The sequence below is a fragment of the Alnus glutinosa genome, chromosome 13 (assembly GCF_958979055.1).
Source record: "Alnus glutinosa chromosome 13, dhAlnGlut1.1, whole genome shotgun sequence".
Lineage (NCBI taxonomy): Eukaryota > Viridiplantae > Streptophyta > Magnoliopsida > Fagales > Betulaceae > Alnus > Alnus glutinosa.
Genome location: NC_084898.1, coordinates 8,348,254 through 8,376,164, shown reverse-complemented (window position 1 = coordinate 8,376,164; position 27,911 = coordinate 8,348,254). Strand labels below are relative to the sequence as shown.

The 27,911-nt window shown below is 41.5% G+C and overlaps 1 protein-coding gene across 4 annotated transcripts; it reads left to right on the top strand.

Moving 5' to 3' along the window:
- On the top strand, positions 1-27,796 carry LOC133854364 (uncharacterized). 4 transcript variants are annotated; one of them, XR_009896811.1, is made up of 11 exons: positions 1-494; positions 596-718; positions 902-1,022; positions 1,627-1,755; positions 1,932-2,041; positions 2,166-2,349; positions 6,553-6,753; positions 7,319-7,552; positions 7,726-7,933; positions 26,986-27,127; positions 27,533-27,796. XR_009896811.1 is itself a non-coding variant. In XM_062290539.1 (11 exons), exons 2-11 carry the CDS (start codon positions 472-474, stop codon positions 27,075-27,077), a joined length of 1,425 nt encoding a protein of 474 aa, XP_062146523.1. In that variant the 5' UTR covers positions 1-190; positions 284-471; the 3' UTR covers positions 27,078-27,308. The 4 variants fall into 4 exon arrangements, 2 of the variants coding, with proteins under 2 accessions (XP_062146523.1, XP_062146522.1); XR_009896810.1 differs by having other exon boundaries at positions 26,986-27,143; XM_062290539.1 differs by lacking the exon at positions 27,533-27,796 and having other exon boundaries at positions 1-190; positions 284-494; positions 26,986-27,308.
- Positions 27,797-27,911: the final 115 nt, after the last annotated feature.

Here is a 27,911-nt window from a genome sequence, read left to right as displayed (position 1 = left end):
GACTTTCCCAAACCAAACACAGCGAAACGCTCTCCTTGCTTTTTACCTTCCTTTTACCCCCCTCTCGTCTGCCGCACCAACACGGGAAGAGAAAGTAGCCGGACCTAGGTCTCGTCGTGGAAGAAGACGCCGATCCTTGCCCACCGGTTGCCTCACCGAAATCTGGTCCTTAACCATCGGTCGCTCCGCCGTACAGACCACCTTCTCTTTTCCTTTCAGCCTCACCTCCTTCATATAGGAGATACGATCAGACATTGAATCTCTTTTATTTTCTTTGCAACAGAAAGGAAAGGAAAGGAAAAGATCAAGAGGAGAGAACAGGAGTTAGCCTGGAGTGAGATTCAATGCAACTAATTCTCTTGCAAACAATTACAAACTAACCAAACAAGAAGAGCAAAAACAGAAACACTAGACTTAAACTACACTAAAACCCAGAACTTCCTTCGCTGATTGACTCCAGGAACCAAGAAAATGAGCGTTGAATCCTTCAACAGGTAATTCAGGGTCTCAATCTTCAGAAATTTCAAGAAAAGATAGCATGATTTTATTTTATTTTTTTTTATATTGAAGTTGAATTTTTATGGAATTGAAAAAGGTTGGTGAAGCTTGCGGCGAGGGCGTTCTACGATGACATAACGACGAAAGGGGATAATCAACCCAAAACGGGTCGCAGTGACAACAGAGGCATCGCCGTGGTGGTGCTCGACGCGCTCACTAGGTTTGCCCTCGCTTCCACAATTTTTGATAACATGTGATTGTTTTGGTGTTTGCGATAGTTTTATAATTGCAAGTAAAGTTGATTGAAAGTAAACGTAAAGATAGTTATTGGAGGACGAAAAGGGAAAGCAAAGAGAACCAAACTTTGAGGCTATTGTTGTTGTTGTTTTGATTGAATATGCAGACGACAATGGGTGAAAGAAGAAGATTTGGCCAAGGCCTTAAAATTGCACTCGAAGCAGCTTCGTCGTACTCTGCGATTCTTCGAGGAAGAAAAACTAGTTACTCGAGATCATAGGAGAGAGGTCAGGGTTGATTTTAGTTTATATGTTTTATTTTTCTCTCGTATTTGGTAGAATTACATTCCACTGGTTGAATTTGTATCGAGGAAGAGTTAAAGACATTGCAGATTTAACACTTAAAATTGAACACACACTCCATATAATATATATGTGTGTATTTATTAGTTGTTTGTAAAGATTTATTCAAGTTCTTATAGAGCAATATCTGAGGTTTAAGATTAATCCGGCAATCAGGATTTGTTGACCACTCTTCCATTGACTTATTAACCTTTAAAGTCCTAATTCAATAAGCTCAAACCTTACCTCTGTCAAATCTCAACCCTGTGAAAGAGCCTAGGGTAATGTTAATAGTTAATGTTTACAGCCCCAATCAAAAACATTAAATGCTTTCAGCCACTCTTGTTGTAGCTTCTTCATTTTTCTTATGAAGTTCATGCATACTAGCTGTCCTTGGATTTAAGCTTCAAGAGTTGGCCTAAAGTTATTTCATGGGGAAATCTGTGGTTTTCATTGTTTGTTCAATATATGCATTTATAAGTTGGCTCGAATTAAACCTGTTGTTTAGATATATTCTTCTTATGTCATATGTAGTATGATTTTACCACAGACAGCTAAGGGTGCGAAGATATTTAGTGCTGCCGTCGCTGCCACAGTTGATGGTCAACAGACGACAAAAGAAGGGGAGGAAAAGATTAAGCTGCACACTCACTCTTACTGTTGTCTAGATTATGCCCAGGTCTCTCTCTCTCTCTCTCTCTCTCTCTCTCAGTCTGATGTTCATAATTGCATGTTTAGTTAGTTCATTAGACACAAAAGGCAAAATTAACTTTTTTTTTTTGGTTCAACCTTGATTATCCAGATGTTGATCAAATTCTGGTTTCTGCTAAAATGCCTAAAACAAATGTGTTGCAGATATATGATGTGGTTAGGTATAGATTGCACCGCATGAAGAAAAAATTGAAAGATGAATTGGACAACAAGAATACGGTTCAAGAGTATATATGCCCCAACTGTGGGAAAAGGTCTCAGTAACTGCTGATTTTTCCTTTTAATGCTATATTCTTTTTTTGAATACTTAAGTCACACACATATGCATACGTCTGGATGAATATTATATTCTTGTAAACTTGAGGTTCAAATTTTCAGGTACACTGCATTGGATGCATTGCGGTTGGTCTCTATGGATGATGACTATTTTCATTGTGAAAGTTGTAATGGGGAACTGGTGGCTGAGAGCGACAAGTTAGCTTCTCAAGAAGGAGGAGATGGAGATGACAATGCAAGGAGGCGAAGGCGTGAAAAGTTAAAGGACATGCTTCAAAAAATGGAGGTTTAATTTTATCTGACTATCATAAATATGAATGATGTTGGTACTTTTCTCGTCTTGGATGTTATATGTGACTATGTAGTAGTATGAAAGTTATAATCTTTTTGTTAAAATTGGTTTTACTTTGTAATAGTTAGTATTGTTATTGTTATCTAACTTATCAAAAGAAAAAAAGAAGTTAGTATCGTTATCCAATTTTCATACTCTTAATTTAATAAATTAACTATAATTCAAAGTATATTAATCAATTAACTATAACTCTTATAGGACAATAATTCTATGTTATGTGCGTATGCTTGCGTGGATTCAATTACATGGGACTCACCTTTCAACTTTGGCTTTGGTGGTAAAGTTGGGGGGTGGTTGGGTTAGGATTTAGGTTCATATTTTACTAATTAAAAAGAATAAAGTAGAAAAGAAATACACAGGGTTCAAACAAATCAATATAGAGAAATATCTGAAGAGAGGCTCCATTAGTATCAAGTAAATTCTTTGTATGTAAAAAGTCTCGATACTTTTAATTTTTGCGGAATAAAATCCAATTGCAAGGTCTAAGACGACTTAGAAAGCACTTATTCATGAGTTTTATTTTTAGTGACCTCAACCCATTTCTGTTGTAATTTGATAGTGTTAGAAGATTAATCTAGATTTAATAGGGGTTTAAACTAGGTGAGGTCTACTTAATTTCTTGGAATTATGCGGGTTCTTGCTCTCTGGTTCTCCAAAATGGAACTGTGTAAGTAGGAAAATGGTGCCTATGTGGACATTATTATCTATATTAATCATTTCAAAGCACTCCCGGAATATCCATTTGCTTTTTCTTGCACACTTGTTTTTTTTTTTTTTTTTAATGAATAATAATTTATTAGAAAGCGTAAGATGTTTCTAAGTACACATGAGGCTCCAAAACGGGCAAGAAACCCAAGTCATCAAACCAAGCCCCTCAAACCCAGAACCTTCAAACCCTCAAACCCGAAGCCCACAAAACATAATTAAAAAAAAAGCCCAAGATCCTCAACTCCCTCAAATCCCTTAACACTAGACAGCATGAAGCTTGCCTTTCCCCTGCCTTGAGAATGCGCCCTTCGCATCGTAATTGATGGAGCTATCTAAGTTTAGAAGCTCCCTTCTGCCCTTAACCTTTCGGGGGATAACCACTGCCTCCACAAACAACCGATGGTCCTGCCCTGGGATAGAAGTCCCTGCCCTCAGAACTGGCCTAGGGAGCCCTTCCATATTCAGCCCAGAGGATGTGGAAGGAGTGGGTGGGGAAGGGGCCATACCAGAATCAACCTTGCTCGGAGACAAAGCTGTTGGCTGCTGGTTAGATGTCCCTGCCCTCAATTCCGGCCTAGGAGTCCCAACCAGAGTCTCCTCAGAAGAAACTGAAGAGGCGGGAAGGGGAGAAGCCATACCTGAAACAACCATGCTTGGACCCGAAGCAACCAGTGGCTGAGGGTTAAGAAATCCATGCCTAAACAGTTTGAAGATCCCCCCTTTGCTGTGCTATGCCAACCCTGAAGGATAGGAAGAAGAGGCCGAGACCTGAGAAACCGAAGAAAAAGCCATAACTGATTTCGAGCTGGAACCGTTGACACCACCAAACTTCTCTGGAACTTGAACGACCTTTGGCAGATCCTCCATGGACACCCCTGACTTCCCTGGGACCAGACCAATCGACTGTGAAGCCTTCGGCAAGTCCACCATCGGCATCATCGGCGTCTCTAGAGCCGGGTGAGAATTGGCTCTGAAAGAGGAATTGGGATTACGAACCCGTTTGGAGGCAACCCAGAATTTAGACTTACGATTGGGCTTGTGAACTCTCCAAAAAGCTCCACTAGGCACCCGCCCTAGCCCAAATTGAAGCCCAATTTTCACCAACCCAGCCCAAAATGAAGCCATGACCCGGTCTAATTCTCCTTCCACCTTGAAGCTTCCCCATGCCCAGAGGAGAGACATCAGCTCCTCCTTGTTCTGAACCCTGTTCCGTCTTCATTATCTCATGGAGAAGTAGCTTTAGCATGGCCAGGCCTGTCCCTGCTGAACAGAGTCTGCAAAGAAACCTCCTCCACTGGAGGTTCAAGAAACCCTAGCCCAGTACCAGAATCGGAAGGAGGACGAACTCCCATGGTTGTGAAGAAATCCATAATCTTGCTCAGCTCCCCAGAAAATCTGCTCCATCCCTGCCCTTCATGACCCTCCGACAGAAAAATAAACCTTCTCTGGCACCCCTCACCTTGGACTGCCTCCTCCAAAAAACGACCATTTCTGTTACCTTCCCTCATGCACACATGTTGGAAGTCGTATATCACATATTAATGTGATGAATATAGAATGCAGAGCGTATGGTTACAAACTTGAATTTTTTTTTTTTTTTAAGAGTAAATTCAATTTTTATTAGAAGGTGCAAAAGGGCGCAACCTAAGTATACAAGGAGTATACAAGAGGGACACCCAATTTGGGAGAAGAGGAAGAACATAAATCTAGAAATTCTAAAAAATTAGTGAAGTGAGAACTGTAGAGAGCAGCCATCCACCGATAATGCGTTTTGAACATCAAAGCTTTTAACTCTGCCACTGTTGTCTCACAATCTTTAAAACTTTTGGTATTGCGTTCTCTCTAAATGCACCACATTAAATATAGAGGGACCAACCTTCGGACATCTATGCAACAATGACTACCAAACTAGCTCCTCCAACTAGCCAACAACTCCACTACCCATTGTGGCATGACCTACTCTACCTCAAAAGGATTGAACACCGATTCTCACAGAACTCTTGCTACATCGCTGTGGAGCAGAAGATGGTTGATGGATTCCTTGCTCTTCTTGTACGTGTAACACTAGTTCATCACAATGACTTGTCTCTTTCTCAGGTTATCCAAGGTCAAGATTTTTTCTAGTGCTGTTGTCCAAACAAAGAAAGCCACTCTTGGAGGGGCTTTGTTTCTCCAAATGTTCTTCCAAGGGAAAGAAGAGCCCGTCAGAGTGCAAATCACATGATAAAACTCTTTAAAGGATCTACCCTCGAACATTTGCCTTTTGGAAGGGGTCCAACAAATTCTATCCTCACCTAGAAATTTTATTCTAAGTTTTCAAACATTCATCTCTCTGTCCCTTTGTGTGTTAGTGTGTTTGCATGTGTGCATTGGCCTTCAACATAATCTTATGTGTTAATTGCTGTTGGCTATTGTTGTGCCACCCCAGAAAGTTAGTCTCACATTGGGAAGATGAATTGCTCACTTTGAGTGAGTGAGTTATATAGATGTTCATGGGTGCTAAGTCCCACATTGGTTCCTTATAAGGCAAGATTGAGCTTTATAAGCGATCCCAGAGAGCTCCAAATGTAACTTGACTAGTCATTTTGGAGTAATAGCGTAGATATAAATAGCGTTTTCCTTAGTCGTTACAAATGATATTAGAGCTAGGTTAGTAACACCATGTGGCGTTGAGTCATTGCATGACATGGGCTCTGACGAGGACGTCAGGGATTTGAGTGGGAGAGATTTTGACACCCTTGAAAGTTAGTCCTACATTGGGAAGATGAATTACCCTCATTGAGCAGGTGGATTATAAAAATGCTCATGGGTGTTAAGTCTTACATTGGTTCCTTATTAGGTGAGACTGAGCTTTATAAGCGATTTTAAGGAACTCTAAATGTAACTTGATTTGTCATTTTGGAGTAATAACGTAGACGTAGTTTATGCTTTCTTTGGGTCTATTATAAAGATGCTCATGAGTGCTAGGTCTTACATTGGTTTCTTATTGAGACTGAACTTTATTGGCGATTTTAGGGAGCTCCAAATGTAAATTGATTAGTCATTTTGGAGTAATAGCCAGATGTGGCTACCACTTTCTCTGGGTCGTTACAATTATACTTATGCTTGCTACATATGTGAGTCCTTTATGGGTTGGCTGTCTTTCTTTTTTTTGGATAAGTAAAACAAATTTATTAAAAGTGCAAAGGGCACAACCTAAGTACACCAAAAATATACAAGAGAAAACACCCGGCAAGATCAAGAACAGATTTATGGGTTCGCTGTCTTTCAACTTGTTTATTATCATGATTATTTTATTAGCTTGCATTCATTTCAGTGGGGTCAAAGGTAGTCTTCCACTTGCTGCATGCAAATTTTGCCGGGTATGGCACTTCTTTGGTATAATACATTGTCATTTGTTTCTGAGTTGACAAAATGGAATGAGTGCAGGTACAGCTTAAGCCTTTAATGGACCAACTCAGTAGAGTAAAAGACTTGCCTGTTCCCGAATTTGGTAGTCTTCAAGCATGGGAAGTTCGAGCAAGTGCTGCTGGTCGTGCAGCAAATGGTGATTCCAGTACCGATCCTTCCAGATCTTCTCATGGGCTGGGGTATGGTGGAACAACGTTGCCTTTTGTTGGAGACACCAAGGTAGATCTTATTCTCATCTCTTTTTTCATTTATTGGGCTTGAGCTTTGTGGTTTTTATTGGAGCAATAAAACCTTCCTTGTTTCTTGATATTACATGATGTTGATATTAAACTTTTAAGCATGTTATAATATTTTTGGTTAACATCCTAAGATATTTAGTTAGTTTTTTAAATTGCATGTTACTTGTATGCCAGTCACAATTTCTGACCTCACTATGTCTACGTGAAAGGGTTGTAATTCTGATAGCGTGAACAAAAGATTGGTGATAGACCTAAATAAATATCTTCATCTTCAGGACTTTGTATGTGCTCATTTAACTAAAAATATCCCGATTCTTCAAACCATGATATCTGATTTAGGTCCTTAAGATGAGCGAGATTTACATCTTACATTGCCAGATATTTGAAATTATTTCTAGCATTGTAACATGTATACTCCGCAGGTATTCTTCAGAAGTACATTATTATTATTATTTGTCGGGTCTGCAACCCCTTAGTTTCATACTTTGAACATCTCTATCATCAAATTGGATTGTTAGGACCAGTTTATGATTGGGTCTTGACAGGTTGAAGTTGACTTTTCTGGGGCTGAAGGCAAGGGAGAGGATATTAAATCTGAAAATGAGAATACATCTTTGAAAGTTTTGCCACCATGGATGATCAAGGAAGGAATGAACCTTACGAAGGAACAGCGGGGAGAGGTCAAGCAGGAGTCAAGGATGGATGGCAGTTCAGCAGCTGTTGAATTTTCAGATGACAAAAAGTCAACAGTCGAGACTGATGATAAGAAGAATATACAGGTTTGTGCAATAAGAAAATAAGACATAAGCCAATATTTTATAATAAGCATCACTTAGGTTTTTTTTTCTTATGTCCCCCTCTTTTTGTCTTTGTTTTTATGTTAAAGGGATTTTTTTTTTCTTCCCATTTTCCCCCTATATTACTTAATTTTTACTTCTTCATTAATTTGAAGGATGAGTATGTCAAAGCTTACTATGCTGCTTTAATCAAGAAACAACAAGAACTAGATGAAGCTGCCAAGAAACAAGATGAATTATCAAACACGCATGCCTTAAATGGCATCTCGGGAATGACTTCTAATCGCCAAGTTGGAATGAAGTCAAAACGTGATGAGGACGATGGAGATGATGATGTGGAATGGGAAGAGGCTCCAGTTGCAGGTAAGGATCAATCATTTCATTTGTGTTTAAATTTCCTAGAATTTTTTTTTTTTTTGGTTTTTTCATATCCTCTTTAGTAGTCAGATAAAAACTAAGCTAACAAATAATTAGGATGACATAATGATTTTCAGTTTTTAATTTGTAATTATTAAGTTTCCATGTGATGTATATTCTACCAATTAAAGAAAAATAAATATTGGACTAGCATATGAAGCCTCTACGGGGTGACAGTTAGTGACTTCTTATCAATAGACTGAGTGGCATGATGCAATTTACTCCACTAATGGGGAATAGTCTGTTGTTTGTTTGGACCAATCACGATTCATCACCCAAACCACTTGACAGTACTCATGTGAGGAAGCAGGCCAAGATGCCAAGCAAACAATCCACTAAAGTACTAAAGAGTCTTGTACAGTTATTAAAGGCATATGCTTTAGCAATAAAATGTTTCCTTATGTGCAGAATTATTATACTACTTTGTCCTATTAGTTATCATTTCTAGTGCTCCTTTAAACTTATTTACTGAACTTCTAATCTTTGCACCTACACCCTGTGGAATAACCCACTAACCTATCCAATTCCTAACAAGTATTTTCGGGTTGGAATTAGAGGCATTAGAAATATTGGCAGGCTTTATGTGTTGTTGGTTAATATGATACTCGGGAGGATGTATTTTAAACTTGCCTTATAATTGGAAAAGTCATTTTTTTTGGGAAACTTCACTTAATCCCCTGAACTTTCATTGCATTTGCAATCACTCCCATAAACTTCAAAATTTTTCAATTTAGTTTATCCAAGTTTAAAAAGTTTGTAATGTCACCCCTATCGTTAGGGTTTTGGGTTAAATAAGACGGTAAAGGGATGAAATGTTCCTTATAGCTTGTAAAACCCCTTGCCTCTCTTCCTCTCTCTCCACCCTAGCGGTGGCGCGCCAAGCTAGGGATTTGCTTCTTTCAGCCTTTTCGGTGCTCGACGTCTAGTGGTGCTTCCATCGGAGCTATTCTGGGGTTAGTTTTCTTCGTCTTCACCATCGGGCTAGAGCTTTCATTGGAACTTTTCTGGGTCAGTTTTCTTTCGTCTTCTCCGACGGGCTATTTCGCGAGTATGTCTCCGTGGTATTTCTTTTTGAGGCTTTACAGAAAAGGCACAGATGGAGCGTTGCTTCTCTGTGGAAGCCAAAGCCTTCTCTTTTTCAGCGAAGGCAGATGTGTCTGAGCTTCGCTTGGAGGAGAGGAGGAAGGGCTTTTGTGGGTTTGTCTTTTTGTGTCTCCAAGGTTTTGCGTGGTTGATGGCCGCAATAGAGGCTTTGAAAGATCCAGTGAAGAAGGACTTCGTCAAATATTTTCGAGAGGATGTGAAAGCTTTGATGGTCCGAGGGGGTGGGAACAAGGCTGGCCGTTACCTAGAGGTGGTTGCCTTCGTTGAGGGTGGCCAAAAAAGGGCTATTTGGCTCCCTGGAGGCCGTGAGGGTTGGAGTTGGGGTTGGTCTCGGATACTAGGTGAGCTGCGTCAGTTTTTGGCTTTTCTCAAAGAAAAGGAGTGGCCGCTGGTTTCTGATGAGCCTTTCACGGTGGGGAAACAGAAAGGGGATGTTTCGTTCGGTCATTCCTACGCGGCTGTGCTTCGTTCGGTGGACAGAGATGTTGAGAAGTTTGTGGGGTTTAAGTCGGTGTTTGTGACTTCGCTTGATCTAGGGGTCTCTGGTTCGTCGACGACCATCTACAGCGTAGTAGAAAAGCAGAAGATAGAGACGCTGTCTGTGACTCCTGTCGATTTGTTTTTGACTATGTTGGCGAATGGAGGTGAGGAGATGCGAACGACGTTGTGCTGCTACGAATATGAACTTGGGCTCCTTGGTTCGTTGGCAGCTACTTCCAATGGCATAGCAAAGAAGAGGATAGAGATGAAGGGTAGTTTCGTTGTTTGCTTGGTGAAGATGCTTCTAGGGTTGTGCAGATTTGAGCTGGATTGGGTCAGAGGATTTCTGGGTCGTGTATCTGGGTCGGGTTCTAAGCCCAAAGGCTTTAGGGCCAAGGCTGTTAGCAAGAAGCCCATACTCCAGCTCAAACCGGTTTACAAGTCGTCGGGTAACAGTTTTAAGCTCCTTTTGAGATCTTCTTAGCAGGCCAAAGGATCTTGGTGTTGTTCGTCGGGTCAGGTAGGAGAGTTAGGGTCAAAGGTGTTGGACTCCATTGTTCGAGATGGGTTTGACCCGGTGTGCTCTGTCTTTTCGGTTTCTTAGTCCAGCTCTGACGTGCTGCTTGCACAAGATCCAGCTTCTTTGGAGGTGCTGTCTTCGGTGTCTTTCGAAGATTCTCTCAAGGATGCAGGGTCTTCTCCGGATCCGGGAAGCTCTGTTTTTGAATTTTTTGATTTTGGTGTCATTTATTCAAGGGCAACTGAGTTGGGAGAGAGGTTGTGTCTCTCTATTCTAGAGGTGTTGGTTTCAAAGCCGTTCCAATAGTATTATAGGAAGATTAAGGAAGGTCGAGCAGTGCATTTGGATGAGGGGTTATTTGCTGATTCTATGGAGGCGATGAGGGTTGATACTGCTGGTGTGACTACTCATTTTCCTCTCTTGGGCGTTTCTCCTGCGAAAGAGTTGGGGGAACCCTTGAGCCCAAAGTAGTCTAAACTTTTGCAAAGCTTGAAGTTAGAGATTATTGATGAGGCAACTCTTGTGAAGGTTGCTTCTAAGAAAACTTCTTTGGTGAAAGGTTTCTTACAGAGGGAATTTCTCAACTCAAGTCTGTCAGGGCAAGCTTCGCCTAAAGTGTCGATCGTGTCATTGTTGACTCTAGTTGTAAAGGAAGACTAGGCGATAGGGGCTCCTTTTTTGGGTAGTTGCGTCACTCCAACCACTGATAAGGTTGAGAAACTCAGGATGAATGGTCTGATCTAGTCTTAAAAGTGGCCGGTAGATTTTGGTCCATCTGGGGAGGTTGTTGTTTGGGATCAGGGTGATGAGGTCTGGGATAGGGAGGATGGTGTATCCCCTTTCCCATTGGGTGTTTATCTGCCCAACATGCCTTTGGATTGGGCGGCGGATGGTGAAGAGGATGAGGTTCCGCTTTTGGCTATCTTGGATGCCAGTGTGATACGTTCAGATTTTCCTAGGGCTAGGTGGCACTACCGTAGCCACCAAGCAACCTCAAGCCAGCTGGAATAAAGAGTTTAATTCTCCATATTTTATTTCCTTAAATATTTAGTTTAATAAGGAATGTATTTTCCATTAGTTATTTCCTTAGTTTATTTTCCTGCATTGTGTTATGACGGCTAGACCTAATGGTTATGTCTTATGACCTAGCCGCCATCTATTTAAGTGTAATCCTACTCAATGAATAAGCATACTGAATATTATGAAAACCTAGACCTTTTTGGTTGTTTGGAGATCAAGGCTTTCTCGAAGTAACCATTGGAGATCATGGTTCTCTCGAAGTAACCCATATCTTTTTCTTTGTTTCTTTTTACTATTTGAGTGCATCAAGTGGTATCAGAGCGAAGGTTGATTGTTTTTTACAACAATCTCCGATCCCCATCATCACCGTGACTTTCTGGAATGAGCGAGGAATGAGCGAGGCTAGACAAGATGAGGTCAGAATTCCTTGCATACAAAGAAGAAGTGAGCAAACGGATGGAGGAGATCAAGGAAAGAATTAAAAGCTTTTCTCCACCATGCACCACTCCGGCGAGCCAAGCCCCACCCATAACACCTACCTCACCGGCTGCCATCGTCACAAAAAAGAGGAAGAAAAGAGTGGTCGAAGCAACGAAAATCCATCCACACCGGCGTCCTACCAAACAACCGTCGACTGGCGGCAAATCAGCCCACCTCGGCCGTAAATTTAGAAGGCACTGGATCCAACTTTCCAAACGCGTTGTCATCAATTCACGCCGCGCTTCCATGCCTCTAGGAGTCACTCGTGTTCACTGTGATGCGAGAGAGGTAAAGAAGAGATCTTTTGTTTTTGCTTGGTTCAAGAGGAGAAAGAAAAACAAAAAAGAAGAAGAAGTTGGTCAAAGGAATTGGGATTTTATCTCTGGATCGGAGCTCATAATTGCTAGCCACTCTTGCGGATTATTTTGGACTTGGATAGTGGACCCACTGAGCTTGGATGATGTTCGGATGAATCTTGGATTTCTCAAGTGTGGTGCAACAGTTCTATTCTTGGAGCCAAGCCTCCCAAACGCATCCATGGAAAACAGTTGGGTTTCTCCAAACGCTACTACAGAGGAGTGGGCTCTTATGACAGCGTTGGATCCACGGCTTAGTTTGGCTAATTTGGTATACATTGGATACGGTGGAGATCCTGCTTCTGCGCTTCAAATCACAAGGAGAAGATCAGAGAGAAATGTTCTTCAATGCTTTGTTTTTGGTCCTAAAAGTGCTGGAAAGTATTCTCTCTTGAATTCGTTATTAGGAGGGCCTTTCTAAAAAATTAATTCAACAAATGGCGAGCGTTATGCAGCAAACGTTGTTGATAAGCTTGGGGGAAGTAAGAAGACTCTTATATTGTGGGAGATACCAGAAGATGGAGTCAAAAAAAAATTTTCTAATAAGGAATTTTTGGCTGCCTGTGATGTCGCTGTCTTTGTCTATGCCGGTTCAGATGAAAAATCGTGGAAAAGATCAAAAGAACTTCTACTAGATGTTGCTAGGCATGGACTGATTTTGGCAAAACCAGAATTCTTCCTTGGGGACAAGGAAGATGTTAGGGAAGAGGGATGATACGTTCAGATTATCCTAGGGCTAAGTGGCACTACCGTAGCCACCAAGCAACCCCAAGCCGGCTGGAATAAGGAGTTTAATTCTCCATATTTTATTTCCTTAAGTATTTAGTTTAATAAGGAATATATTTTCCATTAGTTATTTCCTTAGTTTATTTTCCTGTATTGTGTTATGACAGCTAGACCTAATGGTTATGTCTTATGACCTAGCCGTCATCTATTTAAGTGTAATCCTACTCAATAAATAAGCATGCTGAATATTATGAAAACCTAGACCTTTTTGGTTGTTTGGAGATCAAAGCTCTCTCGAAGTAGCTATTGGAAATCACAGCTCTCTCGAAGTAGCCCATATCTTTTTCTTTGTTTCTTTTTACTATTTGAGTGCATCATAGTGTACGTGAAGAGGAGTTTCATTGGGAAACAATGATTCCGTGCCCAAATGACCAAAGGCAAGAGGGAGGTGTTGAATATTAAAAGCTCCATTAATTATGGCGATGATTATGCAACCTCACAGCATTGAAAAGCAAGGCTTACATGATGTAGTGTTGAGTGCCTCTCATGGGCCATAGGTCTTTCCGTTTTTTGGATTTTTAGGGTCTTGCGGGTTCACTTGGGTCTCTTTCTTTTTGGGGTTGGTTTGGTTGTTCTCTTGTATACTACCTATGTACTAGGGGCACCTTATGCTTTTTTAATAAAATTTTATTACTTATCATTTTTTTTTGAAATTACAAAATTACCCCAACTAAATAATTGGAAATAATTATTTAAAAAAATAGGGGTATTTTGAGAATTTTCATGTCATCCATTAGGATTTAAAAGAAAATTTCAACAAGTGGGTGACATTACAAACTTTTTAAATGAGGATACATTAAATTGAGAATTTTAGAAGTTTAGGAGAGATTGTAAATGCGATGAAAGTTCGTAGATGTTAAGTGAAAATTTTCCTTTATTTTTTGATGAATAATAATTTATTAGTAGAAGGGGAAGCTCACGTACAAAAAAAGTATACAAAAGAAGCAACCACCCTACATGGGTCAAAAATCTAAAAAGTTAACAAAATCTACAAGATTAGAAGAAGAGAAATTAAGAATGAAAGTTACAGCCCAATCTAAGAGGGCACTCAAAAAGGAAGATTTTAGATAAGCACACTTGACTTGCAGTCTTTGAAAAGACGTCGATTTCTTTCTTTCCAAATGCGTGACATAAGTAAAGTAGGGATGACCTTCCATATGGCCTCTTTGGAATGTCCCTGTACTTGTGTCTTCCAACACTGAAGTAGCTCTACAATATTGCCAAATATGACCCACGAGACTTCGAATAAAATAAGAACCAAAATGCCATATCTTGTTAGTAAACTCTCAGTGGATGAGGAGGTTGTTTATGGTCTCCTCTCTCTTCTTGCGGAGGCAATACCAATTACCAAGGGTAAGCCCCCGCCTCCTAAGGTTATCAATCATAAGAATTTTATTCAAAGCCGTTGTTCTAGTGAAGAAAGTGATACGAGGTGGAGCCTTCATTGTCCAAATGCTATTCCAAGAGAAAGAAGACTTAGCAGACTATAAAGAATAGTAAAAGCTCTTCACTTCAAACCTATGATTATGAGCTGGGGACCAAAACATTTTATTTGTCTCACTTGGGCGGGTTTTCAAGGAGTATTAAAGATTGAGGAATGCAACTAGGGACTCAAGCTCCCAATCTAGAACCGCCCTATGAAAGCTCGGGTTCCAATGGGTAATAGTCTCGGAATAGTTTATGTAATTCGACACTAAAGCCTCTTTGTTCTGAGCTATAGAATAGAGTTATGGGAATAAGGACTTGAGGGACGCTTCTCCGCACCAAACTTTTTTATTTTCTTTATTTATTTTTTTAAGTAAGAAACTAATATCATTAAAAGCGTAAGGCGCCCCTTAGTACACTGGGAGTATACAAAGGAAATACTTAAATAGAATGAGAAAAGCAAGCAAAAAAGTCATCAAAACTAAACGATAAAGAGTGCACATAAGGCGTAGTCCTAAGGTACAACGTATAGTAAAACGAGGGTAAAATCTCCTTCAAGGTACTTTCTAAATCTTCAAAGATCTTATTGTTCATTTCCTTTTGTAAACACCAAAAGAGGCAAATATGCGTCATTTTTCACACTGTAGCGCTCATTGGCCTTCCAGAGGACCACCAACAAGCAAGCAAATCGATAACCCGTTTGGGCATAACCCAAGACATTCCGAAACGACTGAAGAGAGTACTTCACAAAGCAGAAGCCACGTCGCAGTGAAGGAGGAGATGGTCCACGGATTCCCCATTTTTTTTTATTTTTTTTTTACATATAACATCTGTTTATCACGATAATATGTTGCTTTATGAGATTATCCAAGGTAAGGATCTTGCCAAGAGTTGCTGACCACATAAAAAAGGCCGCCCTTGAAGGAGCCTAAGTGCGCCAAACATTTTTCCAGGGAAAGCGGCTACCTCTTGAGCAAGGCAAGGAGTAAAAGGACTTGACATTGAATAAACCTTTTTTGGAGGAAACCCACCACATCTTGTCTTCGCCACCTCTACGCACTTTAACTGAATGCAACGCCTGGAGAAAGGAAGCAAAAAATCTACCTCCCAATCGGGAGCCTCCCTGGTAAAGCTCACATTCCACTGGTTGGAATGGCTCAAAAACTCCAAATTATTTGCAACCGAGTTGTCATTCACAAGAGCAATACCAAATAAGGTTGGAAAAGTTACCTTAAGAGCCGTGTCCCCACACCACAAATCATGCCAAAAGCTATTCTTGTTTCCATCTCCTACAACAAATCTAGTGAAGCTTGAGAATGAATCCCAACCTTTTCTGATGTTCTTCCACACCCCCACCCCAAAGGCGCTTGTTGGCTCAAGAGAGCACCATTCGCCCCATAAGCTGTCGTATTTGGAAATCCCCCACTACTCTCCACCATGCATCTCTCTTAGTCCCATAGCGTCACAACCATTTACCTAGCAGAGCGCGATTGAACAGCATCAAATTTTTGATCCCCAACCCTCCCTCAAAGATCGAAAAGCAAACCTTGGCCCAGCTAACTAGGTGATATTTAAATTCTTCGCCTAACCTCCCTGGAAAAAGTCGCGTAGGAGCTTCTTAATTCAATTGGCCACACTAGCAGGAATGGGAAAGAGAGGTAAGAAGAGGAAAGCAAACCTTGGCCCAGCTATCCAGGTGATATTTAAATTCTTCGCCTAACCCTCAACCAGCATGAATGGGGAAGAGAGATAAGAAATACGTAGGTAGATTGGAAAGGGTGCTCTTGATAAGGGTAACCCTGCTATCCTTAGACAAATAAAATCTTTTCCAACTGGCCAACCGATGCTCAATCTTTTTCACAATGCCATCCCAAATAGACTTGGTCTTGTCACACGCCCCTAGCGGCATACCAAGATACTTTAGGGGCAGAGAGGAAGTCTTGCAGCCCAAGATGTCAGCCAACTCAGCCACATTATCCACGTTGCCCACATGAACCAAGACTGATTTGGCCAGGTTAACCTTTAAGCCAGATACAACTTCAAAGCATAATAAGAGGACACAGATAGCAAAGATGATCATTGTTGGCTTTACAAAAAACCAAAGTATCATCTGCAAACAACAAGTGTGAGATATTAACCACGAGGAGCCTAGATCCCACAAAAAAGCCTGAGAGACGACCCCTGTAAACAGTAAAGAAAACATTTTGCTCAAAGTCTTCATGACTACTACGAATAGAAGGGGAGAAAGAGGATTGCTCTGTCTCAACCCACGAGAACTACTGAAGAAACCTGACGAAGATCCATTAACCAAAACGGAGAAGTGCACCGAAGAAATGTAGTGTGCTATCCATGAGACCCATTTCTCCCCAAAACCACTCCTGCTCAACATGTACAATAAGAACTTCTAATTGATGTGATCAAAGGCCTTCGTAATATCCAGTTTGCAAAGCATCCTCAGGAATACCAGACTTGATACGGCTATCTAAACATTCGCTGGCAACGAGGACCGAATCCAGGATTTGTTGACCTTTAACAAAAGCGTTATGAGGCTTTGAGATGATCTTCTCCATAACACGTCTCATTCTATTAGCAAGAACTTTAGCAATGATCTTGAAAACGCCACTAACAAGACTAATAGGCCGGAAATCCGTGAGTTCAATCGCCCCAGAAGTCTTTGGTGTAAACTAAATACAGAATTAGGGTAAAAGCTTTAGGCGCTGAATAATGTTTATTGATATTGATGCAGTATATATAGAGTTACAGGCTGCCATGTATATATGGCATATTATACAGTAGTTATTCTATTCTATAATTACAAGGGTTTAAATAAGGAATAAGTATCATGTCCTCATAGGCAATATAGCCGTTGGCTGAGGTGGAGTTAATGAGAGATATGGAGGAGATAATTGGTTGTCTAATTTAGGAAATCTTCCTAACGGCTCTAGGGTTTGTTTGTGAGCTGTAGTAGCGGCTAGGGTTTCTGTAGAGGGTTCGGCGACTAGGGTTGTATCCTTAACACCCCCCCGCAAACTGATGGGAGGAACGACCGGAAGTTTGGTACGCAAGCAGCAGAACCGATCAGCATTGAGGCCTTTGGTGAAGATGTCAGCTACTTGATCAAGTGTGGGGATGTATCGAAGTTGGATGTCTCGGTTGGTTACTTTTTCCCGTATGAAATGGATGTCAACTTCAATATGTTTGGTGCGGGCGTGGGAAACCGGATTGGAGGCTAAGGATAGTGCTCCGGAATTGTCACACCAAAGAGTTGGTGGAGACGGAAGTGAAACCTGCAGTTCTCGGAATAGCATACGGAGCCAGTAAAGGTCTGAGGTGGCAAGGGCCATTGCACGGTATTCGGCCTCTGTGCTGGATCGGGAGACGATGTGTTGCTTTTTGGCAGACCATGAGATGAGGTTGGAGCCGAGGAAGATGCCAAAGCCAGTGGTGGAGCGGCGGTCGTCAGGGTTACCAGCCCAGTCAGAGTCACAGAATCCGGTTAGGTGGAGGGAGCCTGGGGTGTAGTGAAGGCCGAAATCAATGGTGCCTTTGAGATACCGAAGCACCCTTTTAGCTGCAGTCCAGTGAGTGGATGTGGGGCTGTGCATATGCTGGCACAGTTGGTTGACAGAGTAGGCGATGTCTGGACGAGTGAGGGTGGCATATTGGAGAGCTCCAACGATTTGGCGATATTCAGAAGGATTGGGAAGGGCGTCTCCATCAAACTTGGACATTTTGGAGCCGGATGTGCAGGGGGTGCGATAAGGCTTGGAGTCAAGCATGCTGGCACGGATGAGAACGTCCTGGATGTATTTGGATTGCCGTAGGTGTAACCCAGAGGAGTCGCGGGTAGTCTGGATTCCAAGGAAGTAGGAGAGTGAGCCGAGATCTTTGATAGCAAAGGCAGCTTTGAGCTTGGTGATGATGGACTGAATGGTGACCGGATTGTTACCTGTAATAATAATATCATCCACATACACTAAAAGGAAAATGTGAGAACTGTTAGAGTGATATAAAAATAGGGAAGGATCGACTTGTGAGCTAGAGAAACCAAGATCGAGTAAAGTTTGAGAGAGACGGGTGAACCAGGCCCGAGGAGCCTGTTTAAGGCCATATAAAGCCTTGCGCAATTTGCATACATGATGGGGGAAGGCAGGGTCCACAAAACCTTGTGGTTGCTCCATGTACACATCTTCATCAAGTAATCCATGGAGGAAGGCGTTGGAGACATCGAGCTGTTTGAGGGTCCAGTTGAAGGTAATGGCTAAGACTAAGAGTAGACGAATGGTGGCGGGTTTAATGACGGGACTGAAGGTGTCATGATAATCAATACCGCAAAGTTGGTCAAAGCCTTTGGCGACGAGGCGAGCTTTGTAGCGTTCGACAGTGCCGTCCGGATTCTGTTTAATTTTAAACACCCATTTGTTGCGAACAACATTTTGGTGCAAAGGACGAGGACATAAGGACCAAGTGTCATTGTGTAAGAGAGCTTGAAATTCAGTAGTCATAGCAGTAGCCCATTCGGGTTTAGAGGCTGCCTGCTTATATGAAGATGGTGCGGGTGGAAGAATGACAGATGTGAGTGTAACGAAGGGGTGTCTGCTGAGGAAGGAGGTGAAGCCAGGGAATGATCTGGGTTTGGAGGAGCCAGTAAGGGAACGAGTGACGGGACGGTTACTTGGAACGAGAAGGGGAGCAGGGTTAGGGGAGGGAATGGAGACAAGGCTGGGTTGAATAGGGGAGAGAGGGTTGGGAGGGGCGGGTAGGGAAGGAGGGATAGGGGGAGAGATGGGGGATGATGGAGTGGAGTCAAGGGTTGGGGAATGAGTGGAGGGGGAAATGGGAGGTTGTGAGGAAGGAGTTGAGGGCAGGTGGGTGGATAGTTGGGCAGGTTGAAAGAGGATCGGAGTTGCTGGAGGTGTAGTGATTGTGCAGGAACCGGATGGGAGAGTTGAACTCTTAGAGGGGAATTTTGATTCATCGAACACAACATTGCGGGAGAGGTATACTTTTTGGGATTGGGGTTCAAGGCAACGGTAGCCGCGTTGGTTGGCTCCATAGCCAAGGAAGATGCAAGGTTTGCTTCGATAAGTAAGTTTGTGGGAGGCATACGGGCGAAGGAGTGGATAACATAGGCATCCAAAGCTTCGGAGAAGTGTGTAATCGGGTTCCTTCTTGAAAAGAGTGGAGAAGGGAGACTGGTTTTGAAGGACTGTGGTGGGTAGTCTGTTAATAAGGAAGACTGAAGTGAGGAAAGAATCGACCCAGTACTTGGCAGGGAGACCGGACTGGGCAAGGAGAGTTAAACCAGTTTCGACGATGTGGCGGTGCTTTCTCTCAGCAACGCCATTCTGTTGAGATGTGTGGGGGCATGTGAGGCGATGAAAAATGCCATTGTTACTTAGAAATTGTTTGAAGGCAGTGGAGGTGTATTCTCCACCATTATCGGATTGAAAATACTTAATTTTGGTGTCAAATAAATTTTCAACAAGCAATTTGAATTTGATAAAACAAGTAAGAACATCACTTTTATTAAGTAAGGGGTACAACCATGAAAAACGACTGAATTCATCAACAAAAATGACGTAAAACTTGCATCCACTCAAAGAAGGAACTGGGGAGGTCCAAACATCCGAGTGAATGACTTCTAAAGGCTGAGTAGACCCCCTGGTGGCTGCTGAATAAGGTAACTGCTTGGACTTGCCAAGTTGGCAGGACTCGCACACTGAGGGGGTACTGACTGGACCAAGGAGAGGAAGATGATGATGACGAAGGAGATACTGAAAAACTGAAGTAGAGGGATGGCCCAACCGTTGGTGCCAAACCATGTCATTGGTTTTGACACCAAGGAAGGCAGTGAACCCACTGCATTTATTGGAGGAGTGATGATTCAAAGGAATGGGGTAGAGCCCATTTTCACTGGGACCGTGGAGTAGAATTGTTCCTGTCAAGTTGTCCTTCACAGTAAAGTCAACATCAGTAAGAGCAAACCAACATTTATTATCTTTGCAAAATTTATTAATAGATAGTAAGTTGGCTGAAGCAGTAGGGCAGTGTAAGATATTTTTAAGGAGAAAATTGTGAGAAGTAGATGTAGGGGAATTAACTAAGGAAGAACCAATGTTTTGAATATGCAAACCTGCGCCATTTCCTACACCAACAGTGTCGGATCCATCAAAGGGTTGAGCATTGGTGAGATTGGAGGATTCTGCAGTGACGTGCGTGTTGGCTCCAGAGTCGGCTAGCCAGTCTTGAGTGACAAATTCTTCATTGGCTTGTGCTGTCATGGCAGCGAGCTGCACTGGGGGATGGCGCCCTTGGTATGCATAATCCATGCGATGGTAGCAGTCCAACGCACGGTGGCTTGTTCTTCCACATATCTGGCAGGGGGAGTATTGGCGTGGAGAGGAAGAGGATACGGGAATAGGATTCTCAGTAGTAGGACGAGGTGGAGGAGGAGGGGGTTGATATCTGGGAGAAAAGGGAGGATTGTGTCGAGGGGAGAATGGAGGATGGGAGAAACGATTATGGGGTGAAGAGTGACGATATTGACCAGATGGTTTGGGAAATTGAGTTTTTCTGAGGCTCGGATTGTTGCTGTAGGATGGTTTGGAGCGGTGTGCATGGAGTGCAAAGGATCCAGTTTCAGGGGTTAAGGCTTGTTGTTGATTCTGGAGTAGTATTTCATGGCTTAGCAACTCGGATTGAAAGTCATGGAATGTGGTTTCTCGATCACGTAGGGAGAAGGCAGTAACAAAAGGGTTAAAAGTAGGGTTGATACCGTTAATAATGTAGGAAATAAGATCATCATCGTCGACGGGTTTACCGACAGCGGAAAGTTCATCAGCCCACGACTTGGCTTGATTGAGATATTCGGTGCACGACTTAGTCCCCTGCTGCAAGCTTTGCAACTGACGCTTGAGATGGGAGATGCGTGATTTAGATTGACCAGCAAACCGTGTGGACAGAGAGGTCCATGCAAGCCTCGATGTGTTCAAACCGTACATCGAGGGCACAAGAGAAGGTGCTAAAGAGCATATGATGAGACTCAGGAGCTGTTGGTCTCGTCTCAGCCATGTAACATAGGCTGGGTTCGGAATCTGAGCGTCACCAGTGGTATTGGCGACGGTTCTGGGCGGACAGGGATCGGTTCCATCGAGTAGGCCTTGGAGATCATAACCACATAGGATTGGTTGAAACTGAGCAACCCAGCCTAGGTAGTTAGGACCTTCCAGTTTGATGCTGCCGAGTTGAGTAACATTGGGCAGAAAATTGGTTTCAGCAGTATTTGTGTTGGCCATGGGAAAGCGTTGGCTATTGGTAGGCTCTGATACCATGTAAACTAAATACAGAATTAGGGTAAAAGCTTTAGGCGCTGAATAATGTTTATTGATATTGATGCAGTATATATAGAGTTACAGGCTGCCATGTATATATGGCATATTATACAGTAGTTATTCTATTCTATAATTACAAGGGTTTAAATAAGGAATAAGTATCATGTCCTCATAGGCAATATAGCCGTTGGCTGAGGTGGAGTTAATGAGAGATATGGAGGAGATAATTGGTTGTCTAATTTAGGAAATCTTCCTAACGGCTCTAGGGTTTGTTTGTGAGCTGTAGTAGCGGCTAGGGTTTCTGTAGAGGGTTCGGCGACTAGGGTTGTATCCTTAACATTTGGGATTAGAGCAATGAAAAGAGGCATTGAGGCTTTTCACAAATTTGCTATGAGCATGAAAATCAGAAAAGACCCCCATGATATAAGTCTTGATCACATCCCAGCAGTCGTGGAAGAAAGCCATGGGGAAGCCATTAGAACTTGGAGCCTTATCTCTGTTCATACCTTTCACCACCTCTGAGACCTCCCTCTCCTCAAAAGGAAGTTCTAACCGAGAGGCCTCCTTCGCAACTATGGAGTTGAAAGTAAGGTCATCCAACCTAGGTCGCCAATTGTATTATTCTGAAAATAAGGTCTCATAGAATTGAACAATGTGATCTCTGATAGCCGGTTGATCAGAAGAAATTGTGCCGTTTATAGACAACGATTCTATGGAGTTGGATATCCTGTTCGAGTTTGCAATTTGATGAAAGAATGAAAGCAAGAACCATCCCCTACTCTATAAGAGACCAAGTTCGAGAAACACTCCCAACCATTTCTGATATTCTTTCAAAGACCCACCCCATATGGCGCTTGAGTTCCCTCATAATGCTAGCCCCCTTCTCTGTATCCCATATTTCTCCATAATTACCCGTCTCCCTAAGGAATTCTCTTGTGCAAATCTCCAAAGCCATTTACCCAGCAAAGCTTTATTAAATAACATGAGGTTTTTCACACCCAACCCTCCTCTAGGAAGTGGGGAGCAAACTGTATTCCATTTCACCAGATGGAGCTTACGCTCTCCTTTGAAACCATCCCAAAGAAAGTCCCTTTGGATGCATCTAATCTTCTGACTATAGCGCTTGGCAAGTGGAAAAGAGACAAGAATTACGTAGATAAGTTGAAAAGGGTGCTCTTGATAAGGGTTAATCGTCCTCCTCGAGACGAATGGATTTTCTTCGAACTTGCCAATCTTTTTTCTATTTCCTCAATTACCCCATCCCAAATAGCTTGAAATGAGCACCCAGGGGGAGACCCATATATTTCAATGGCACAGAAGAAATACTACAGCTCAGAATTGACGCCAACTCTTCCTGATTCGGAACATGGCCCACTGTAACTAATTCTGATTTCTGAAGGTTAATCTTCAAACCTGAAATAGCCTCAAAACACAGGAGGATATGATCCAGATTAAGAATCTGGTCTCAATCTGCATCACACATAATAAGAGTGTCATATGCAAAAAGAAGGTGAGAGATCTCCAAAGAGATAAATGTTATGGAGATTGAAATGGAATCCAGATAAATATCCCCCACTCGTAGATCGAGATAGCATCCTTTTTTTTTTTTTTGATAAGTTAAATTTTATTGAAAAAACCCCTAAGTACATTGGAAGTATACATAAGGAGAATCAAAGCTCACCCACGAAAACTCAACTAAAATCCCAAAAGCTAGAATAAGACCCCGAAAAACAGCCAAAAAGCAACCCACAAAAGAACCCAGAGCACCTAAGGAACAACCCACAAACCTCCAAGGCAAACAACCGTACAACATGAGGGCCTTGTCTTTCCTACACCTAGAAGAAGCTTTAGTGTCGCCATAATTGACAGAACTTTGCAGATTTCGAAGCTCCCTCTTTCCTTTGCGCTTCTTCTTCCCTTCACTGGCTTCACACTTATAGCTCAATCATCTCGCCCCAGATCGCCCTGTACCTTTTACTGTGATCTTCAGACACCGGCTACATCGTGCACACCCTTTCCCAAAGCTCATCAACCTTCTTCCAAGCCGCCTTCTCCCAATTTTCGTTAAAAACCTGGGATTGGGAGAAGCTTGAATCCCTAGACAAAACACTTTGCCAGGTGTTGTAAAGAACCTCCTCAAGAGAGTCCTCCTCTGGAAGCATAGAAGCTGTAGAAATAGCCCCAGGAATTGTCGACAGCGAGATCATCGGCCCAGAAGACGCCGGAACAGGACCAGGGGAAGGACCATTGGCATCCTCCGGCGAAGACAAACCAAGAGGTGGCGTCGACGATGGCTTCGGCTGAAGAGGGCACCCAAAACAAATCGATGACGCCGGACCCGCGACCTCAGTGGCACTTGACGAGGCAATCTCCAAACCCCTAGAAGGAGATCGAACCAGAAACAACCCAGAAGACATCTTCGACGTCGACTTCGGCTTGTTACTCGACGGACAGGGAGCTCTAGGTTTTGGCAGAAATCGGGCCACGCAAAAACCGAGATGTTTTCCACCCAGCCCAAACCCGAAAAACCGGTTCCGAAATAGGAGAGGCGAGAGTGGATACCCTTGGTGAATACCTTTGGAGCTTGCAAAGAAACCCTGTGGGTTGCCATTGATCAAAACATATTGTGGAAATACATGCGGATATCCAATTCCTCCATTTTGAACTAAGCCAAGATGCCCTAGAAGATAGGAAATGAACTCCCAGTTGACACTTTTTCCAAATCCAAATTTCAGTCTACTGTCCAGACATTCATTGGCTATAAGAACTGAATCCATAATTTATCTCCCCCTATGATTAGAAATGAGCAAACTGAACACCTCCCTCATTCTAATAGCTAGAACCTTAGCCACAATCTTATAAACACTCCCCACCAGGCTAATTGGTCTGAAATCCCTTCCAACTGCCCAATCTTTTTAGGGATAAGGGCGAGGAAAGTAGCATAGGCTCTTCTCGAACAAATCATGTTTTTGAAAATTATGGAACACCATAAGATCATCCTTCACTATCTCCCAACAAGATTGAAAAAAAGCCAATAGTGAATCCATCTGGCCCCGGTGCTTTGTCAGCATCCATACTACGTAACACCCAATAGACTTCCTCCTCTTGAAACGGCCTTTCCAGCAACTCGCTTTTCCCGCCTCTAATAAGGGAAACTCCAAACCATCAAACTTGGGCCTCCAAGGGGTTGTTTCTGTAAAGAGATTCTTGAAATGTTGAGTGATAGTATTATTAATCACCTCTTGTTCAGAGGTTTCTGAACCATCGATGCTAAGATTCCTCCTGTGGGAGTTGGTGAGGTGGTGGAAAAAACTCGTATTTTGTTCCCCTTCTTTCAACCAAGTTGCCCTTGATTTCTAACTCCAGCTAGCTTCTTGCATAAGCACTACTTTCTCCAAGTCTGTTTTCAACGTAGCCCTCTTAAGTATCTCTTCTTGTGCGAGAGACCTAATTGGAAAAGTCATATATGGGAATGGTTTGTGGACTTGTGTCCTTGTTATAAAAGTCTATACTAGGAAATCATAAACATAAAGAGAATAAGAGATTGGATAGTTTACTAGAACTTGTGATATGAGAATAGCCAGTTAATTATAATAGGTTCATAATTTATTTTATTTTATTTACAAGTAAAGTGGTTCATAATCTAACTAACTAAAATTCTAGGAACAGGTCAAGTGTGATATTGGAAGATATATTTGGATTAACTCAAGGGAAACTAGAGGAAGATAAATACTAGACTTTATATGATCTTGTAGAGGAAAATAGCGGAGGACATTAAAGATTGTGATTTAAATGGTCGTGAAATGTAAGATAATGGATTGCATTAAAGGATACATGTGGATTATGGATGTGAAAGAAGAGTTTGGCATGGGATTCAATCTTGGAACCTTTGATGACATTTGATCTTAATAGTAGACATGTTTCAAAGAGGAATTAAAAAGAAAATGCTTTTGAAATAATTCAAACACTATCTGTAATGAAGTTTTGTTTACAAGGTAGTGAGAACCAATTCTAAGTGGGACGAGACGACTAGGTGTTTTATAGGAGTAGCAAAAGAAAATTTTCAAGAACTGAGGTGATTATGATGGCGCAATGATATGATCTTTATCATATCATATTATCAGGCTTGGAAAGCGAAAGCACTCTTAAGAAGGAAGGTGCAGGTGGCACCTATTCAGGATAAGTTGATAAACTTCCTAGATGATTATCTGCATAAAAGAGTGTTTTGGTTAGTTGAAGGGCTGTAGATGGTTCATGTTGACTCTGATGTGGAGAGATCATGGTGTTGTTGAGTTATAAATTATAGTGCTTAACTAAATATGGGAAAGACAGTTTGGAAAATATAATTTGGCAAAAGAATTTTAAAACGCGGTTAGGGTTAATTTTAATGTTGATCTTCATCATAAAGTTAGGTATGAAGGATGAGTAAAATATCTATACCCACTTTCTTGGATGAGGGAAAGTTGAAGTCTTGACCAAATGTTATAAATATTTCACATTTAAGGTGAGTGAGTTTAGTGAACAAGAATTCATCAAAAAAAAAAAGAAAAAAAAAAGAAGTTAAGTGAACAAGAATGATATGACAGAAAGGTAAAAGATTAAGGTGTTTTTTCATTAATGTTTTTTTTTTTTGAAGCAGTTTTTTCATTAATGTTGAAAACCTATAGAAGACTTCACTCTAAATGAACAATATCTACCCTATATGTGATTGCTCTTCTTCCTCTCTGTTTCCCTTTTGGTGGGTTGATCATCCATAAGGAGGAGACTGAGAGGACATTGATTAAGTGTTATTAAGTCTGAATACGTATCGAGGTGAAGGAAAAGTTTTATGAGCCAGCTAGGTAGTGCCAACCGTATTTCATGGTTCAGAAATGCTTTGCAATCCATTACAATTTCCCAGATGAAACTTAATTGTAGCCGAAATGAGTGTTTTGATAGATTGGTGGAAAGAAAGATGAGCATGAATAGATTCTTTCGAGGGCATATGTTGAGGAGACTATTGAAACTATTTATGTGGGAAGGGGATGTCGTGCAGTTCTTATGTGAAGGGAAAAATTGCTTAGCTTAAGAAAGGGCAAGTTTCCAGGAAATAAGTTGGCGTAACACCTGAACATTGCATCTTATTGAGATGATTTAGGATGTTTACTTCAATCCAACACTTTATATCTACTCATCTGCACAATTACCTGCAGAAAGCATTTCCTTAATAAAAAATCATGGTGAAATAGGAAAAACCAAATGAAATAAAAGAAAGAAACTGAAGTGTAAGTTACATTGTTTGGACTGAATAATTGCTCCTTGTACGAGCTTGTTTTTTGCTGAAAATGTGACCATCCTTGAGGAAAACTAATTATGGGTTTTCATTTGTATGACGGGTGTTCATGAAACTTCATGTCTTCCATTAGATTTTCTTTTGATGAATGTATTGATTGTCCGGATATGGATTACGTAGTTTGGTGGCCTAATAACTCTGTTTCTCTTGCATTATAACAGGCAGTGCAAGTGAAAATTACAAAGTTGACTTGAATGTCCAAGTTGATGCTTCTGGAGATGATGAGGATGATATAGACTGGGAGGAAGGTTGAAGAGTTCTTCCCTTATAGATGGATTGTCACGACTTTATTTTACCTGTGAGGTATCCAGGATCCAAGGTGTGATCAGCACAAATGTGTCTTTTAACCTGTATTTTCTCAGTGTTGCCGTGTTATAGCCGTAATACAATGTTTTCTTGGTCTTGGTTTTGTTTGCAATGCCTGGATTCATGCTGATTTGTTGAGACTGATAAGCACCAAAAAAATGCATGGCATTGTTAGCAATGATTGTTTAGTGAAGACATCAGTAAGAGCATCTCCAATATGAGTAGCCAAAATAACTATTAAAAAAGTATAAATTTTTTACTTTAGTTATTTATTTTTCTATACACACTCCAACAGATTCTCTATTTTCTTTAAATATTGTGTGGGAGAGTGAAAGAAAGAGGGAGAGAGAGAGAGAGAGAGAGAGACTGAAAACTGACATGCACTGTTTTTTCTTCTTTCAGGCCCTGCCATGGGAAAGAGTGTTTTTGCTTGCACACATGGTTTATTATTCAGCTAAAATCTCCAGCTAAAATGATAGAATTTCCAGATTGGGAACATGTCCAGCTAAAATCTCAACTCCGTCAGAGCTGACTCTAGCGTTGCTGAGATTTAGATGGTACACTTACTCGTGTTTAGGAATTCAAGAGATGACAAATTTGGTAACTATGTGATGTTGGGTCCAAGCTATATTAAGTGGTGGAGGAATGGTGTGAGTAATTCTAGAAGTCCTTCTTATATTCCTCCAAATATGTTGTAGCTTTTAAAATCATCATTTTATTAAAATTTAATAGTAATCCAATGGTGGTTTTAAAAGCCACATCATTATTAGAAAGACAAAAA